We start from the raw sequence: 20,397 nt of genomic DNA on the forward strand, positions 1-20,397 counted from the left end.
GATTTGCTGTTTAATTAAGCAGGAGTAATGGACTTGCTGTGACTAGAGTCCTGCTGGGACTCAGACATTGCCATCAGATTCATGTCAGTAATTTGCTAGTGAAGTGAAAGAGATGAAGTTCTTCTTTTACACCCCCAGCCCGTTTATTTAACATACAGATATTATCTCAGCTGAGAGACTCACATGCAGAGTTTGCACTTTTTAGACCATGTTGCTTTTGATAACATTTTCTGTAGTTTTGGCTGTCGATAAATTGTTTAAGATGCAACATAAGCTTTTGTAGTCAGCTTTTGTGACAGACAAATGAGAAAAAAAAACATACACTTCTCTCAACAGGTAGTGGTCTAGCTTTTGTTGAAACTATTAACTTTGTATTAGCACCTATTGTACTATTGCTCTTTTATGACATATCGCTTATTGCTCCCTGAACTCTTTGTAGGTCGCTTTACATAAAAGCGTCTGCTAAATGACTAAATGTAGTCGCTTTTCTTTTTTTGTTTGTGTTAATAAAAGCAAGATTTATTCAAAATGCCTGTTCATCTGTTACACTTTATAAAACCATTTTTTTTATCTTGACAGATCTTCAAATCAACATCCTGCCACGGTTATCTGGGCTATCAGAATCTAAAACCAAACTGCTTTAATGTCTGGAAGGTGTAAAGAGCAAAGCATACAAAGACTTGGAAATCATTTTGCTGATTTAAATAAAATGCTGGATCGCTAGATTTTTCTGCAAAAACAATCACGTGAAAAGTGTTCAAGTGCGAGTGCATGTCACTTTGCTTGTTGGCATCTACTAAACCTGTGTCTACTAAATGGCAAATCAGTTTAAAGCGGATATAACACTTGCAGTTCCTGCCAATCTAATATGAATCTTGTGTACCTATAGAGTAGTATCACATACGTCGTATGTTCGAGTCTTTACTTTGATTACATTTATAAAAGACAGATTCAGCTGTACGATTATTTCCAAAAACAGGCGAAAAAAACCAAGAAATCTTCTGTAAACTGCAAAAACATACAACACCTTAAATAGTTTTCCCAATTTTCTTGTATGTGTTGTTTTGTTATTAAATTTTTTGTTTTTGACCATATTTAAAAAATAAACTGTATAAAAAAGAAATGCTGAAATCCTGGAAACTTTCAGGCAGCTGGTACCCAGCCGGCCTGCCAGAAATAAACTTTAAAATAACTGTTTTTTCCTGTAAAATTACACTCTCCCCCTGTTTTTCTTGTAAATAAGCTTTTTCAAAAAAGACATTAAAAATCTGTAAATGGAAAAAAACTTTCCGATACCATCACGAACGCTGGAGGAGTGTATCGAGCACAGAAATACTACGTCATATGTTCAGTTGACCATGTCAAGCATGAGAAGGCAGCGCGTTTAACAGTGTAAAGAAGTCAGAATGCATGAAACACTGTAGCACCCCACCTTTAAGACAAAATACAACATAATATTTAAAAAATATAGTTTTATTACTTTTAATACTAAATGGATAAACAGTTGTAAACACTGTAGTAGTATTTACTACTTTAAGGTTTAGTAAGCATTGCAGTTTCTTGGAACTTTCTAAGGTAAATACCGTATACTGTACTGTAGAATTAGTTAATGTGGGCTTTTATTGTTTGGATTCAGCTTTGAACACTATCAATAAGAACTGTTGATATAAAATCTTTTTGTAACCACACAAACAGTATCATAAACCTGGCGACGCCAGCCTGGAATAAAACTCACCTTTTACTTTTCAGAAGTGTGCATCTAAAATAATGATGATAACTACACAGTTCATACTCTAAAAACAATAAATTGTTCAACGGGAAATGAAAAATAATTACATATTGTAAAATTAGACAAGCGTCTGATGTTTGGTTTATTTCAAGAGTTGTAAATGTGGTCTGTAATTAAAATGTACCAAAACCAACAGCGGTCTTGCTTCTTATTCTGTTAATGTTAGCTCTAAACATTCAAGTTAGGCTGTTGTGCCCTTAAAATCTGCAACGTTTTGTTGTCAACATATGAGAACCATGTCGTCTACTGGAGGGCTCTGCATCATCCTGCCACAGGCCTGATTTTTATTTATTTTTCTTTAACTCCTGTGTTCTTTTTTTCAATCTCACGTTTTCATTTTACCCACCATTAGATTCGGCTGGCAGAAAACATACGACTCTGTCAACACAATTAAGCTCACTTCCTGTGTCAGACACCCCCGCCGCCACTTTCACACCTACTGTTAGTGTGCGGATCCACCCCAGCACGGCTAATACTGCACCGTTAGCGACTTCAACACACACGTTCAGCTGTTATGGCAGTCATGGAAGACAGCTTGAAATATTTGTGTTGAGATGAAATCAAAATTGACCTTATTTTATTTCTTAAAGGAGCTTATGTTGTTCAAAGACGCCTGTGCAGGCCGCTGATGTCCCTTGCGTTGTTTAAACTACATCCACAGTAATTTAGGAATGTTGCTTAAATGTTTAATTATTTTACCAAAACTTAGAAAATGATCCGAGAGCTTTACTTTCTCACTGGAACTCTTTTGTGCTTTTATTAAGTGTCAAAGTGAGTCATAATGTACGCTCATTCTATTGAATCCAAGGTTTAGCTCATTTTGTGTGCCGAAGAAGAAAGTGGAATGACATAGAAGAGAAGTAAATTATTTTTTTACTTTCTTCCCGCTCTTATTGTGCATTATTTATCTGTGACACTGTTTCTTATAAATAAATGTCTTTGGAATAGTGTCTTTTCTGGCCGACATTAAAACCATTGATTCAAAGCAGAAACGTAAACAACTTAAACTCTTATGAGAGATTGATTTATCCATTCAATGAAGTGTGATGTAATCAAATAAACTGATGGCACAAAATAAAACTATTGACTTGCAGTCATTGATTAAACTATTTGACTAAACACAAAAAATTGTATTGCAGAGTAATACACACATATACAAATATAGTTTGAGATTTACTTTGCTTTATTAATGGCTGCAATTTTGAGTGCATGGACAAAACAGCTTTAAATCTCTAACACTTTCTGACTAAGAGTCTCGACCACACTTGAAGGGGCTTATTATACTGCCCACATGAGAAAAAAAAGATATAATTATTTTTAATTATTTAATAATAATGATTTTTGAGAGGTTATCTGGGAATAAAGAACCAGCAAATGTCGCGACTGTCCAATCAGAATCAAGCATTGATAAACCTTGATAACGCCGGCTAGCTACAAATATCGTGCAACCGCGTGGCTATAGAGAATGTGAATCTGACGTCACACCCTATAATGCAGTGGCGCCGCCATCTTTGGAGGTTAACACCGTTACTATTGTTTTGATATGTAGGCTACCTTTACTTGTTTGTTTGATTTCCTGAACTACTCTGCCTCACGCAATTGCGGTTTTTAACACAGCAAGATCGACCTACCATATTTATATTTCCCCTCACAGGAATTCGTGATATAGTCACGAAATTTGATCTATCAATCCGCGTTTCCTTCCCCCTTTTTCGTGTCAAATCAGCACGACTTTCAGTTTAATGTATCTTGATACGCGCTATCTTTCATTTGTATAAATATATATCAAAGCAATCTGATGGCAATTCATACCCATTTTACAGGGTGGCTTATTCGCATGTTTTGACTTTTCCCTCAGGTTTAGCGGCGGGGTTAGTGGAGAGTTATTAGCTAAATTAGCCTTTGCGGCTCTGATTTTAGGGTGTGGGTGAAGATAGATGTTGGTTAGCCACATCTTAAGATATGTATGACTTCTTTAGATATCAGGTTATAAATGTAACTACACACGTAGTCTGTGTAATGAAAGTCGTTGTGATTGACACGAAAAAAGAGGGAAATTCGTGTTCAAAAATCTAGCTTCCGGTCTCATTTCCTGTGTTCCGTTTAAGACAGGTTAGCATTAGCCGTTGCGCTTACAGCTAGTGACCCCGGTGGTGTTAAGTCTGTATAGCCTACATTGACGTTGGAGACTTGTTTCTAATCCACTTCTTGCTGCTCTTTGAAAAAAGAAGGGATACAGCTACGGCCGGAAGTGATGAAATATCACAATTAAATTATGATAAATTAAACTAGACATAACCTTACAATAACAATAAAAACTGTAATTAACTGTTGTTGAGCCTGACAAAAATCATGTGGAATTGGAGCGCGCATGCCCAGTAGCTGCGTCCCTTCTAGTCTTTACCAACAGCGCCTGGTTGAATTTAAACGATTAGCTGTCTCGTCAGGAAGAGCGGTCATAAATGGTAAATTCATTGAAAGTTTTATGTTTTTAGAACTTACGACGCCATTGTTAACCCCATGTAACCAAATATCTGCCTAGTTCGCTCAAAGTGCACTTATTTTTGTTTCAGGTCAAATGGGTTTCCGGAAACTTGTCAGCGCAACGTAGCCTATGACGAATTAACATCCATGAACGGCTGCAGTGACAGCATCTAAGGCAGGAACTATACAGATATGTTTGTGTTTCCAGATTATAGATTTTATAGGCTATGTATTTATAGTTTGTTCTTAAATGTTTTGGATTATTTGAAAGCTGAAACCGAATGAAAGATCATCACTCGGCAGGGTCTTCTCTCCACCACTGGAGCACCACTGAGCCCTCTTGTGGTCATTCGGGGAAGTAGCACATCAAAGTCTGGTCCCTTCATCCCCGGTACTCTCTGTGATTGAAATCCACGTCTGTCCCACAGTTAAATATTCTCTTTGAAAATATTTTCATATATATATATATATATGTCAGACTTAAGGACTTCACCCCATTCGCTCTCTGTCTCTCCCACACGAGATTTCTCCACTGAAACTTCTGCGTGACTATGATTCATACAGAGACGTTGAAAATTATGAATGCCACTGATAAATGAAACCAGCTTGGCTTTTGTGGAGTCCCGAAGTCACTATTTGGGCGAGTTTTCTGAGAAACACTCACACTGTAATGGTGACAAGAAACGGCTCTAACGATTAGCAGCAGCCATAGGGGCTCATTTAATTAATATTTGACCAAAATCATAAAAAGGTATTCAGAAATTGTCAGTTTCAAATGCGAGGACTTGTTGATGTTTTTATTATTTTGAGTGGCATCCTACAAGTATGATGCATCAATACATTGTGAACGAGTTTCTATATACGCCGGCCTAGTTAACAAGTCCGAGGTGTTAATGTATTTGGAAATGTACAGAAAGTTTGTTTCCATGATGTAAAGTAAACAACGCAGCACAATTTCCGTTCCTGTGAAAATCACACCGCAACATGCAGATCAATGCGCAAACATGCGGACGCAACATACCTTGCGCTATTGCAACAGGTGATGCATGGCCGGCTTCTCTCTCAAAGGTCAGATTGCTGCAGTGCATTCATATACCTTTTGCCTCATGATGCGATTTCTATACATAACAGCACAGGTTTACAGGAATGAATAAGCACGCCGACATTCAAATGCATTTGGTTAAATTAATGTGTCTTGACTCAGAGAGAATATTTAAACTTCAAATTGAGACGAGTTAAAAAACACTGGCCTCACATTTCTTAATTTAAAATAAAATGTCAAAATTAAAAACGTTATAATATGAAATATTAATAGAAAACACTTAGTTTCCTCTCTTCGCAGTTTAAAAATCGTATGCTGGGAATGTTTTCGGGGTTGCGTCTTTATTGTCGGATAAATGTCCGAAGCAGATGAACCTATAGAGATTATTTATCGTGTGAAGAAACTGTGAACCTTCTAACAATGCGAGTCACTACAGTACGCAAGTGCGTCTGGCACGGATGAGTCATATTTGAAAGAATTCAACCTCATCTTACGTGACAACAACCTGTGCGTAAAACCATGCATGATAATTTAGGCTACAGTTTCATCTCACTGTCTTTTTCCCCGTATTGAGAGAAAAATAAAATCAATGTGACCGCTGTTTTTTGTGATAAGTTAACACGTGATGAAGAGTTAAGTCTAGCATTGAATCAATGTCTTCCACTGGTGGTGGAGGACTCAAGGACAGCTATTGAATAAATAAGGTATTTAAAACACATTCGATTTGTGGTGTAATTTACTATATTTTTTAGAATGTCGTTTGTTTGTGGCTAAATTTGAATTCTTTAAGATGACAAAATCTAAGATAAATATCATAAATCAACACTCCGAAAAGAGTTATATTTTTTAAATGAAATACAATATAAATCGTCAAAAAACTAAAAGCAAGGTATTGAACAATTGGTATATATTTACGATAAAAGATATTAATAATATGAATATCTTGAATGGACAAAGGCGCGCTCATAGCATCCGCATCAAATGCGCATCATGACAAACTTTTATGGAGGGTTTCATCTTTACAAAATTTAGAGTATTTCTCTCTCTTAAATATATTTAACTATAATTTCAAACTCGTTAATCAATACGCACGAGTTTACATGAAAAAAACTCGAGTTGATATAAAAATGAGCAGGTAAATGTGCTTTAAAATAAGAAATCTTGTATTTAGATGAGCTTCGGTGTCAGAGCTGTAAATGTGTGTGAAAACACATACGATGCCTTGTATGAAATAAAGCGACTGGAAGTGTAAACGCACTCGTGGGTGTGGATGGCGGAGTTTTAAATAATTTCGTGCGGTCCTTTTTTCTGACATTTTTAACATGTGATGTGTAAATATGGGAATGGTTGAGTGCCAGAGTGGATAAGTCCCCGGAGAGCCGCGCACGGAGACGCGCCTCTCCAAAAAAAAACCAAAGTGGGGCATGAAGACGCGCTGCGCCACAGCTGGCAGAATGTCTTATGGAAACGGGGAGGGGCGGTTCGTTTACCTGACACCCCTCTCACACAGCTCAAACCCTCCTCCTCCATCTCCTCCTCCTATAGCGCCACTATCCCGCACCGCAGCCCACGTTGCGTACACACCGTGTGCTCCCAACTTCAGCGTTTACGCTCAGTGACAGTTGCATCTCCATCAGCGCTCGGTGCCGTGGACGCTTTCCGGCTGTGGATCTCTCAAGGTGGGGACGAAGTTAAACGAGCATTCTGAACTTTTTGATGGAAAACGAGAGATTTCGTGGAGACTGCTAACTTCTTTAAGGTATTGTTCTGATGGCTTGCTTTAATCCTCTGATGTCTTTGAGCGTGTCACATTCGAGTGAAAGAACATCTGCTCCGAGCGCAAAGCTGCTGTATTTTTAACGCACAGTCAGATGTCTTTGCCGCTTTCTCTTATCAATAGAATGCGTGATAAAGTATTGATAAATCGAGAAAAAAAATCATCGCACGCATACTTTTAGATGCCTTGTTATTTTTATACTGAACTGTTTCAAGCGTAGGCTATATATTTTTCTAAATATATTGTTCCGTGTTTAAATGTAGATTATAAATGTTTGCAAAAGTACATTTTGATACTGTCTTAACACGTGCTAAAGAAACATTCTTAACAGTACCGGCGTCTCTGTCTCAGAGCATGTGTTGTGTATAACGGTGCTTGTCCAGATTATGACAGCAGATGAGTTTTTATGTAACAGTCTGGTGGTCAGGACTCCGTATAACCCATGAGAACCACAAGTTGTGAAATGTTTTAAAGAAATGCATTAATGTGCAAAGACAAAAATGCAAGCAATGGGAGTTTAAAGAGTAATAATATTTCAGGAGAATTAGTGCAGAAATCAATGCGATGTAATCATATATATTTTTTATATTCAACTGCATTCTTCTTGCATCCTAATTGTGATTACGTCTTCATCAGAATCTGTTTAACAGACAGACAATATTTTTTCAGAAAGCATTAAGAATTCAGAGAGATCATTGTTTTTTTTCCATACTAAAAATAATTGCTCAGTGCTTTTGATTATTTTTCCATAATTTAGACATTTTTAACAAATAGAACGGATGCATTTGCATGTGTGTGTTTGAATGTGGAGCTAATGAAATTATTTGGCAATCATATGGGGTGTTATGGAATAAATTACAATAGAACCTGTTTCATTAGGTGTTGCATTGAAATGTACGTACGGTACTGTTAAGGTTGACTATGCTACAGTTATGGTACATTGGTAAAGAACGGCAAGCTAAGAAGAGTTTTAGCAAGTGCATGATTTAAGGAAGATCTAAACCCTCACCCCTCACTGTTAGCTGTTAGTCGTGGTTAAAGTGCGGCCCACAAGTTATATGTCAAAACGTGACTATTGCAGTGCAGCTGATACTGTGAGATACGAGATGTGTAAAATACAATTAGATGTGGGTGCAATTAATGCATTGCAATAAAATGTAACCATTTAAATTGCGTAAAGGTACATGCCTGAAATATTTGTCGTGTGTCTGACTCACTTTTCATTTGCATTGCACTACAAAGCAATCTCTTATTAACAGGTCAATGCGGTAGAAATTGAGGTTATTCTTCTTGAGATTACTTTCAACCCATCTAGTTATCTAGGGTAGAATTAGTGCGGTTGTTCTGGTCAGTGTTTCTCAGAATAGATCTTGTGAATTTTCCTGCCAGTGTCAGGTTTGCTTCTTGTAAGTGCTGTTCAACATGAAAGCTGTTGCTTTTATCAAGGTTTCTCATTTGTACCCGTGGTGTCAGTTTGAAACGTACAGTCTGCTAATGTGAAACCGTGTGGGCTCTCTTGATCTCGTACTGAAAGTTGTTAACCATTTTTATTGGCATGATTTAACCTCATTTCCACGGCAGGTTGTTGTCGAAGCGCTCTCTCTAATATGGCAACTGAGCAGTCTGATTGATCAGTCGTGAAGATATCTGTGCCCTAAATCTTTGGCATTGTTTCTATCACACGGGCCATGGGACGCTGCTATGAAAAAAACGTGTTTTTTTAGATGAATGCTGGGTTAGGGCCCTAAACTGAACGTGTTGCACATCCTGCAAATAACTACAGGAAGTCAGTCACGTTTGGTTCAGAGCAGAAACAAGGTGATATTCTTCAACCCCTCGCGCTATACATTCCTGCCTAATTGACCTCCAATTTGTCAGACCACTTGTGACGATCACCAAAAATTCAGAAGCCAGAGAGTCTCTCCGAGTAGAGGCGGCATCATTGTCAGGGACAGAACGCACAGCATTTGCCCCGTGACCCTTCGAGACCAATTATCCGGCACGGTGCATCAGTTATTTTCAGCGCTGGGGAAAATGCACCTGAGAGCATAATCAAGGCAACTTGTCCTTGATGAATTATCTCCACTCCGTCTTGCATGATTTGTCATGTTATAAGTGAAAGCAATCAAAGTACACACCCATTCGTGTTTCCATCGCTTAAGAAGAACAGAACCGCAACGACTTTGGAAATCTTAAATTCCTCACCCCCCAGCGGGATGTGAGATCGCCTCAGACTTGTAGGGCATCAAAAGTGATATCTAGGGTGAAACCATTAATCGTCTTTAGCACGGTGGTATCATGAACAGCAGGCTAAAATAACAGCTCAGCAAGGAGAAGAATTATACTTGTGGTTTGAGCGAGGTAAATACCTGTTTAGCTGCCAGCGTATGCATTTATTAGACTGTCGCCAGCAAATAAGAGGTCTGTCTCGTTTTTTAATATGCGGCTTCTTAGAGATTCCACCCTGTTGGGAAAGAACTGTTATGATTTCTAATAGTTAGGAAAGGTAACAATGATTCAGAGACTTTTGATGACAAGCTCGAACCAGTTTGGGGAAAAATGAGAGAAAGAAAAACGAAGGACTGTATCTGCATACTTGGGCTGCGAGTCAAGCATGCAGAACAGGCAGACAACTACATGCATGCCGAACTCGAGACTTAAGAATAATTTAGCCTTATTTCGAAACTTTTTTGAAGGCAATTGATTTGCATACGTCTTAATTTGATCGTCGTGTGAAAATCTGCATCTTTAATTCCTAAAGCGCAAACTCTCTTTATTCGCCTCCTTTTATCTGGTTTTAAGAATCGTCGGCGGATCCTTTCAGAAAACAAAGTGTCAGAAGTGCGTCATGTCGATTTGGTCACAGCTCGGCTAAATGACATTCGTGTAAAATCGCGACAGCAATATTATCCTTCTCGGCAGCACCATTACTAATAGAATTTGAAATAGGCACTCGGAGCTACCTTAAACCTTTTCTACATTTGGTCTAACCTAAATTTAGACACCCCACATGTTTTGATCTGCTGTTATTGTCTTGTATTTCTATGCTTGTCGTTATCCGATCTGTGTAGGTTTTCTCGAGTCCTTTGTTCTGGTAAGGCGGCACAAAGAAAGCCGTATGTATCAGAGGAATGCACATACTGCAAAAGATCAGGGTTTTAATACCCACCCACATACTCCGAAGAAACAATTAAAAAAGATACTCTTTTACTGCAGATACACACACACACACACACACTTATAGAGATTTGAAGAGACGCAGATTAACTTGCAGTCAACGCTACACACATCTTTTCCTTTGCTGTGTTGAACACCCAAAAGAAGCAAAGGGCTTTCGTTTATGGCTTTTGATTTGGTTTGATTTGCTTAAAACAAAAAATTGAAAAGGGTGTTTGATGTTTCAGGTCATGTTTACAATTATATTTATTCACTTTTGTATATTGGTTTGCAGACAGAGTATTCTTTGTCTGGGAATTGACCTCGTGACCTTATCATTGCTAGCACCATGCATTTCCATTTTGTTTACATGCTAAATTTCTCCCTTGTCCACCACAACCTGTCTCCGGTTGATCTTGCAGACGAGATGTTGTTGTGGATAAAAGATGTTGATTTAAACGTAAAGTGTTGGTCACTGCAACATTCAGATCAACCAAAATGGAAAATGCAGTTGAATAATGGCCGTTGCGGTTCTACCAAAAGTTCTGCGGTCGCAGATTCCGCGTGGGCCTGTCTGTTTGAAACCTCAACAAATGCTTGGACAAACATCCACACTGTGTTTTCTCTCTCTCTGTTGCTTTAACTCTATTAATTGTTGATGCATCGCAATCCACGAGGCAGAAATTAGAGAGGTAATTATTTGATCATGCGACGCCGGCCTCCTCCAGTGACACAAAAGTAATTTCCCCGGCATTGAAACTGATCTTACTTGATCGTTAGATGACGGATTTGTTTTATAATTCGATAAAAGCCAGAAATAAACAAGTGATGAGCCGATAAAGAGCCTCTCTCGCGCTCTGAGAGGAAATAATTGTTTTTTAATAATTAATAGACGTCCCTTTGGGAGTCTGAATGGAGCAGGATCTGTTTTGTGCGTGTTTCAGTCATCATTGGCCGGACTTTAGAATTCATCTCGCTGAAAATAGCACAAAGACTCAGGCACCGATTTGAAAGTCTTGCACACATAATCTGACTGCCGTTCAGATGCACAGAGAAGCCACAGGGGAACTTCATACTGTACACTACAGACGACACGGTGCGCACTAGAGAGAAATGACTAGGCTGCGTGAGTCTGCTATTTTTTCGACACAGTCCTTGTGGTTACACGATAAATGATGTTGGTTTGAATAAGCGTTGAAGATTTTGACCCCTGGTGCCCTTTTGGCTTTTATTCAGCACACAATGTGATTTATAAATAATCAACTAAAATACAGTTCCTGCATTCGCAAATATTCACCAAGCAATATTTAGAGACTGTAATGAGATCCATGTTTTCATATTTCCAGGAAATCTTTGTTTTGAACGCAGCCATCTTCACGTTTTAATAGGTTTGTGTACTGCCCATTTGCCTCCGCATTGATTCGCTCTTTCTCATCAGTATGTGGTGGGCACTGATGATTTTACCCCATGCTGTTTGTGTTATCAAACTGCCGAGATGCTCTTGGCTCTGATTTATAACACTACCTGAAATAATCTTGTTAATGCACATTTAACATTGCGGAAGTGGCAAGCACATAGGCTAAACAACACCTACGCGTGCAGGCGTTCAGAATGGGGCTGTTGAAATGTGCGGGGTGATGAAATGTCTCCAGTGCCGCTAAAATGAGGAAGATTTTACTTACTGTCTCACTGTCTGGCTTTCTAAGTTTGGACGTATGCTTACCGGTGTTGTGCTATTCCTGGGCAAATAGGTGATAATGAAATGGAAACATTACGAGACATTGTAATACCAACATTGTTAATCCTGAATAAATCCATCACCGTTAAAATATATAAAAGAAAATGTAAGATAAGAAATTGCTTGACACAAAGATGTGTTAATAAAATTATTTAGATATCTGTCTTCTCTCATTTTAAAATAAGTACTTGCATACGTTCCGATGCATTATGAAATATTTTTATAGGTAACCTAAAATGTGTCTTTCTTTCTTAATAAATTCATAAAGTTTACGTTAAATTTGAATAACACTCTTCAGGAAGGTTCCGTGGAATGGTTGAAGTATTTGCATTTGTTTATCTTGTTTGAATATCATGCGTTTGTGTGTTTCATTCATTTATAATGTTCATTATATATTCCCTTGAGCGTGCTGAAAGTATTGGCTTTTTAAACTCTGGTGTTTACCCTTCTTTAAATAGGCGCGAGCTGAATGATAACCACAGTTGATCAAATCATTTCTGCTCTGTGAATCTGCATGCCCTTCTGGAAGTTAGACTGGGTGTTGTTGGGCGGCGTGTGTGTTTGTGCCAGGGCTCTTGGCAGTGACTGCACCTGTTGGCAGCAGGCAGGACCCTCCTGGCAGGACCGGCAAAAATTGTGTGATGCTCTTGTACAAGTGCAAAGGAGATTGCTGCCACAGCACGGCAACATGGCGGCCACGCTCCGCTGACCGCTGCGGTCGTCCAGCGTTTCCATTCCGAGGCGAAGAGAAAAGAGGGAACGTTGTAGCTGCACAATGCATTTGTGATGTGTTTGATGCTGAAACCAACGGTTTGGCTTTGGTGAGCTGCGTGTTCGTGTAGCTCCGCTGTTCGAGCGTGCAGCAAACAATGGCAACGTGGGTTTGATTTCCACAAATTGTAAATCTTAAAGGTGCTTTGAGTCACTTAGGATCAAAGCATCTGCCATCAACATATTCAGAGTGCAGTAAATTAAATGAAATTATTAAAGACAAGATGACACAAATTCATTCAAATGTTATTGAATGATGAACTTGACATCAGGTTGTAAAATAAATGTAGTTTTTGAGAATTTTGTTAAGATAACTCCAGGACAAATTTCCAACAGATTACCCCTAGTGTTAAATGTCAATATAAAGCTGGCCGTATTAGTTTGGACCGAAGAGCTACATTGTAGCTGTTACGCCATCCACTGTGTTGTGCAAGGGCTAAGATCTAAAAAAACAGCAGAAGCAACCTTTGTGCAAGTACACATCAATGCCGGAAGCGTGTGTAACGCCTGCGATATGTAGCATTGAGTGGGCCAACACAAGAAATCCCCAAAAACTAGAACATTACTTGAGTTTTTAATTTGAGAACTATTTACAGAATGGTATGTTGTCAGCAGCCCCTTAAAGGACACGTCCATTTTTGTCATCACCCCATTTACATTTCCTGTTTTTCATAACTTGCTTTGTGGTTCGACGCCTCTGCTGACTTCATATAGCTTTATTACCCTCAAATTCGTGTCTTTACACGTTACACACCCTACTATTAAAAACAAAAACCTTAACTGGCTCCACTGTTATTAATTATTGGGCCTATTAGTCATTATAATTGTTGATGCTGGCATGGACATGTGCTTGGTTACCATTTAACCAGACCCAAGTTCACTGAATCTGTGATATATGCAAGGTTTAATCTCATACAATGGGAGAAGCCAAAAGCAATTTTAACTTCATGTTATTTTAAACACATGTATTTGAATGGATCACTGAATGTAAACATGTTTTGCTTGGTTGGGTTGGTTTTGTTAACGTTTCTAAAATATAGGCTGGGTTAAAAGTCTGTTTTACCATATGGGTTGGGATGTGATCCGGACCACCGTGGTTGATTGACCTTTGACCCTTACTGATAATTCTATGACTGTCATCTTTATTGTGATGCAGCAAGTACCTCGGAATCATCTCCCATTGCAGTAGTGTTGCTCTCCATAAAGGAATAATTCTGATTAATTTAAAGAAAATCGTAAAATAACTTTTTCTAAATGTATTCAATGAAAGGGTAAATATCACTTACTAGTATGTTGTACCATGTGTTAGATCAAATAGCATCTGAACATTTTTAACCAAAATATACTGTACATATGCTTTATGTAAACCTTGTTTTAACGGTTGCTTTATGAATACATTTTATTATAATTCTCAATTTTCATATTTAAAGAAATGATATCTGCGTGCTTGCAGTACATTTGGACGTTTTCTATCACCTGCGAGTGTGTGTGTGTGTTGTGCACCAGCATCACTGACAGATGGCGCGTCCTTTTGCAATAAGAATGATACGACTCTTAGAGGCTTTTCGCAACTTTTAAAAACACAAACGTGTTAATAAACTGTCACGGTTTGATCTGACTTATGGATACGATCCGTTCAATCGAAAATATAAGCGCGCGTTTATTTGCTTTTCATGATAAACTCATCATTAACATCTACGTGCGTTCCTTTGGGATCGAAATCCACAGTGCGCGTGCTTTATTTTCTATCTTCTAAAATGCAGATATGCATGGTATTGTCGTTATTGCAGTTTTTTCTTGTGTGCAACTGAACGCATCAGCTCCAATACGCCAAACACACCCGTTCGATCTTTATTCCATCAACAATTCTGCGCGTTGTTCTCGATGCGTGTATAGATGCGTGCGCTATTATTCTTCAATAATAAATGCAGAACCGCCTCACTCCAATCAAGCTTATTAAAAATGCCTGCGCGCTTACAGGCTGAAATCCACCATCATCATCATCATCTCGCGTGTCCCTTTCGCCGGCACTTTTACTTTATTTTCGCGTCTGTCCTCCTTCAGGACATCGGCCGACGCGGGAGGACTCGAGATCCGCCTTAAATCGCGTCGTTTATGAGGTTCATTCGCCTGTAGAGATGAGGAACGCGGCAGGCAGCTCGGCGAGGGGAGGGATGAGTCAATGCAACTAATAATTTAATGGGGACAGAGCGAGAGAAAAAGAGAGAGAGAGCGAGAGAGACTCACACACACATACAGAGCGAGCAAGAGAGAGAGAGAGAACAGAAGGGAAAGAGAAAGAAACGGACCGAACCCGAATGTTGCGAATGTTACAAATGTAACGAGCGGAAGATACAATGAGACGTTGTGCGGAATGTTCGGAACGCTTTGATGTTACATTCGACGCGCGAAAGTGTATCGCGGACTTTTAAAGCTGCTTTCGGGGATCCGCATATCGAGCATCGGCTTGAGATGAGACTGCAGGTCGCCGCGGCATCGTGTTGCTGTTCGGACAGATGAGAGGAGATCGTACGCGTTGTGTTTCCCCGTATGCTTGCGTCGTTTAAGCGGAATGGGATGCGTAGGGAACGCTGGCGGTTACTTTTATTTATAAGGCTTATTTTGCGCGCAGAACGGGCGGCCGGGTCCCGGTGGATGTTCCCCGCGGTCGCTTGTAAACTCTATTGAACTCTGCAGACTTGTGGGAGACAAGGAAAGGTTCATTTCGCGCATCTGCGTTTTGCTGCACATTTCTTTAGATTTGAAAGTAGTCCGAATAGATTTAGATCAGTTGTAAATCTGCTCAAATTAATTAATGACATCTATGATATTAGGGTATCGGCGTGGGAAACTTGATGTTTTGTGTTTAAGATCAGAATCGTTTTTATTTCGGTCAGTTTGAGGATCTTGGAGTGCGTTGTCGTAAGACTTATATTAGAGTAAATCCACGCGAAGTTTTTACTCCTCCTGACAAAACTTGAAGGCGCTGTTCATCCAGAACTCCTTATATGCTCGTCTCAAAGTGGTGAGTTATTGCTTTGATTTATTATTTCTACTGTGGCATTTTTTTGCACATTTTTCCCTGATTGAATGACAAAACACCCTTGCTTTTCAGTCTAGAAATGAAAACAAGAATATCTAATCGCTAGGGAAGAAAGTATACCTGCACAATAGAATTATTTCTTGCCATGTAGTATATAGACAAATATGTTATGTTTTTTTCTATTATGTGCTTTAAAGGTAAATCCACAGATCAGTGTATGAAGTTCACTGGAGTCAGGGTCCTTATATGGGTCCTTATATGAAGTCACGAAATTTGTTGTTGCATGTCTGATGTCTTGTTTGGCCTGTTTGATGAAATATGACCCTGTCTGTCATTCTGTCTGCTGCAGCGTTCTCTTATCGCTGTAAATGCGACGTTGAGACGAGGTGTACTTCCCTTTTCTTGTAATCCTGGATTATACAAACTCTATTGTTGTCATTGTAAAGAAAGCTTTAAAAAGATGCCAGTGAATACAAACAGCTGTCAGTAACATGCAACCAAAGATATCAAACATTTTGACTGCGTAACGCGCTTTGATGTGCAGGCTTCACTTCCATGAGGAACTTATGGTCTTTTCAACAGTTTTAATAGCAGGAAAATATTTGACGCCCGCCTGTTTTGATTCTCTGTGGAAGGCTCTGTGGTGATCACTAAAGTGCACTCTTCTGCACATTAATGCCATTGCACAAAAACTAGCTTGTTTGCTGTGCACAAGGGATTCTGAAGCAAGTTCGACATACATAATTCATGCTCTGAAGAATGGCAACATGATCATTGCATGAAACATTGAAATGTCAAATCAGGCCTAATGTTACATGGCACTTACAGTTTAGTTTGAAGATAGTTACAATGAATATTTATTTGGTTTATTACATAAATATTCATAATGTTTAGTTCAGTGAGCTTCTTCCCGCAGCCCTCACCTAAAGCTCTTGTTGGATTTTCTTTTCAGGTGACCGTGAGTAGTGGTGCTGAGAACCATGGAGCATCTCAGCGAAACTTGCCTGGGGAAGGAGAACTGCGAGATGGTCAACAGCATGAATGACACTAAGGCCCCTCCCGCTAAGATGGCCCGTTTGGAACAGAACGGAAGCCCGCTAGGGCGGTCCCGTCTGGGGAGCGCTGGCGGTAAACTCTCGGGCATGCCCTTTAAACCCTCCGGGCATCACCTGAAGACCTGCCACAAGAGGGGTGAGTTTGCTTTTTGTTTTTTATGAGCCAGGATATGAGCGATATTATTTTGAGCGACAAGACAGGCACACTTTGTGTGTCCGCAGAAAAAAATCAGTTACAAAAAATCTGAAAATATTCTATGTTTAACACGCGTGTAAAGGGGAATCGTGGACCAATGGTGGTTGGGGCTATCCGGCACAAAGTTGAAGCCAGGTGTCTTGCTCGGACAAGATACAAAGATTGTAATCGATCATGAGTGGTACTGGTCTGTAGATATTATCACATTTCTTGTTTAACACATAATTCTGTCCATTTAGCATTTCATGTGTTCACATACAGAGTTGAGAAGCAGTCGCTGTTCTATTGTCTCACTCTTTAACACATCGCATACATTTTTTTAAATTTGCCACGCTGATTATTTCTTGTTTTGGATTTGATGTAATATATTTTTTCTGCATCAATTATCTGCAGTTTATGTTTAAAAGAACATTCTCTCTATAAGAGACAGAATCAGCTATGGATGGTCCTGCAATGCGTTCTATAGCTCTCCGGGCAACAACTATTATTATTTATGGTAAACACAGAAATTTGCTTCGTACTTACTGAACTTTCTATGCTAGAGTATTCATTGTTTCAGCTGAATAATATTTACCATGAGCTCCGTGGAAACAAAGCGCATATTGATCCCGAAATGAACCGACACAGCAGTCTTTATTGTTAGATCTTTATCTATTAAAAATGGAAAAGCTTCAGTTCAGCACATTCCTTGGCATCTGCTTATGATTTACCCAATTTATCGATTGTTTTCCAGAAAACGGTCGCACTCCTAAGCAGCCGCGACCGTGAGGATCAGAAATATGATCTATTACGGATGGCCAGACGGAGTCCGTTGATATAACCCCTGTAAACCTCGCAAACACAAAGTTCCCGGGTCAGAAAGATCAAGAAATTCTCAAAATTTTAACACTGAAGTGTTGCAGCTGGCTGGTATTATGTGATATTTGCACAGTAAACCAGAACACATGACGGCTTTGGACGGAGATTCTCGCTTTCTCCCGATAGCAGCGAGCTGTTTGCACAGACTCGTAAAACCTCAAGGCTATAAGGTACATGGGGAGACGTAGCGTGGCATCGTGGGAATGCTTCTGGGATGTGCCTGAAGAAATGTTCTAATGTGATTTGAGCACCTCAACAATAAAATAAACCGCTAAACCCTGAAGAGCTGTAACCTTTCAGTGTGATAACATGTTTAAAAACGGAGCTGTTTCATTGACACCGCCTTCTCAGCCTCTCCTCTGTTCTGATCTTATTATATACGTTACAGCGCTGCTTTATTGTAAGGACATTATAGCGTTAAATTAACAGATTACAGTTATTTGATAATGAGATACTCTTGCTACTGTATGTATTGCTCACAATAGGGGTTGGGGTTTGTTTTAGAATGCTTAATGGATAGCCAATACTTTGGTTTGTGTCAAAAGCCTGCTATTAGCTTTATGTGCTTGGACTTAACATTTCGATAGACTTAAATAAAAAGATGTGACTAGAGCCATGTCTAAGAATTAGAATATCATAGAGACTTAGGGGAAATACCCTAGCATGAGATCATCCTAATGGCATAATGCTTCTTTTGTAAATAAACGAGTGCATTTTATTGTTTTTACATTGAAACATACAGCAATAATACTGTGGTTCACACCTGATGTTTTCTTGTGTTGCGCTCTCTGTCTATAAGGGGGGACGTTTCACATACTGTAAACTGTTATTTTCTCTAGGTAACATGCTGCCAGTGTTTTGTGTGGTGGAGCACTACGAGAGCCCAATTGAGTTTGACAGCAAAGAGGAACATGCCGAGTTCGTGCTGGTCAGGAAGGACATGCTTTTCAACCAGCTCATCGAGATGGCCCTGCTCTCGCTGGGTTACTCACACAGTTCTGCCGCACAGGCGAAAGGTAATTTTTTTTAGCATCACAGTGGTAAACTCTCTCCAAGAATTTATCAAATTATACTGAATTCATTTTCCGTAAAGCAATACTGTTACAGCAATTAAAACGCCTCCAAATCATAGTCAAGTCTTATACAATCCATAGTTTTGTGCAGTAAAATGTATAGACATTTTCCAAGGGTCTGTGTTGTTGCATATTGTGCTCTTTGTTGTTTCTAAGTGCTGTAGGTTTTAAGACGCCTCGTCAAGTTTAGGAACTGAAAAATATGACCCAAGGTGGTTGCGTTCTATTTCGTCCTAAACTTTGAGTAAATTTCATACTTAAATTGTGCTTACATATAGTCAAGAGTGTCCGTACGATGGGCACATATTAACTTCATATAAAACTACACTTTTTATAAATCTCAATATTCACATTTTCGTCGCCCTGGAATTTTAAGGTTATCAGCGTTCTGGGCAGTTTTGAGATAACAAGCTTCAAAGTTTTTGCATTCCATTTGACTTAATAAGAATTGTGAATAATTCTGTTTTGTTAAAAATGTCAGATAGAACCTTATAATTCCAAGGTGACCAATTGCGTAAACATATTTCAGTGCCTGTCATGTGCTGTATTTACATAAAGCCCCATCGTTTTTTTTAACCTAATGCTGTTCACATCAAAGGCCATAATGATAATCATTAAATGTAAGAGAATAGAGTCCACACCAAAACTATAACTATGACTATACAGAGGAGCGTTTTGGAGGGATGTTTCAGAATCCCCCTCTTGCTGATGAACAATAAAGCATTAACAGCCATTCAAAATCTACGCCAATTTAAAGGGCTAACACAGGGGTCTTCAACGTTTTCGGAGCAAGGATCCCTTAGGTGAGAGATGCATGGAATAGGGACCCCTTTATACTAAATGTGTAAACAGAGCTAATAAATAGAAACAACCCTTATTGTCACTGCAATATTATGTTAAGACATTACATCTACACTTAATGGTTGCACATACACATTTTCTGTGTATTATTGTGTATAGATTGTTTGATTATTCTGAGGGATTTGCGCAGCATCATACATTTTCACTTTATTGTGAGATGGACAGTTAAACATTTACTTGTCCTGAACCTTAGTTTTTATTAAGGCTTCAATGAGATGGCTGACCCTGGTTAATGGCACAAAGACTATTCTAGGGGTCGTCTCTGGATGCAAAAGAAATCCGTGCAGATGACGTTATGCATTCTGTTGTAATTCACAAGTTTTTCTGTAGAGCATCATATCAGGCTAAGGAGAGCAACATGCAACGAGTCTGTGTTATTTTTGGGGGCAACTTGTTTGACGTGCACCATCAGTACACAGTGCGCGTTTTGTAGATTTTTAACACGCAGGCCTAAGATAGTTTTTTAGTCAGAGTTTACAATGCCGAAGGTGGTGTCTTTTGCCTGTCAAATTAGCACTTTAGCCTTAACAAATTAGCCTTAACAAATTTGAACG

General features: G+C 39.1%; 1 protein-coding gene across 4 annotated transcripts in view; it reads left to right on the forward strand.

Moving 5' to 3' along the window:
* The first annotated feature begins 6,874 nt into the window (after positions 1 to 6,874).
* Positions 6,875 to 20,397, forward strand: part of satb1b (SATB homeobox 1b) — a 43,410-nt gene continuing 29,887 nt past the window's right edge. For 2 of the 4 annotated variants that reach the window (XM_079470076.1, XM_079470078.1), the window contains exons 1-3: positions 6,875 to 7,074; positions 16,753 to 16,991; positions 18,749 to 18,925. In XM_079470076.1, coding sequence (XP_079326202.1) covers positions 16,781 to 16,991; positions 18,749 to 18,925 — 388 coding nt within the window. In that variant the 5' untranslated portion in view covers positions 6,875 to 7,074; positions 16,753 to 16,780. The remainder of the gene's footprint in view (positions 7,075 to 16,752; positions 16,992 to 18,748; positions 18,926 to 20,397) is intronic. The other 2 variants (XM_079470077.1, XM_079470079.1) reach the window with 2 other exon arrangements.

The sequence above is a fragment of the Barbatula barbatula genome (assembly GCF_947034865.1).
Source record: "Barbatula barbatula genome assembly, chromosome: 12".
Lineage (NCBI taxonomy): Eukaryota > Metazoa > Chordata > Actinopteri > Cypriniformes > Nemacheilidae > Barbatula > Barbatula barbatula.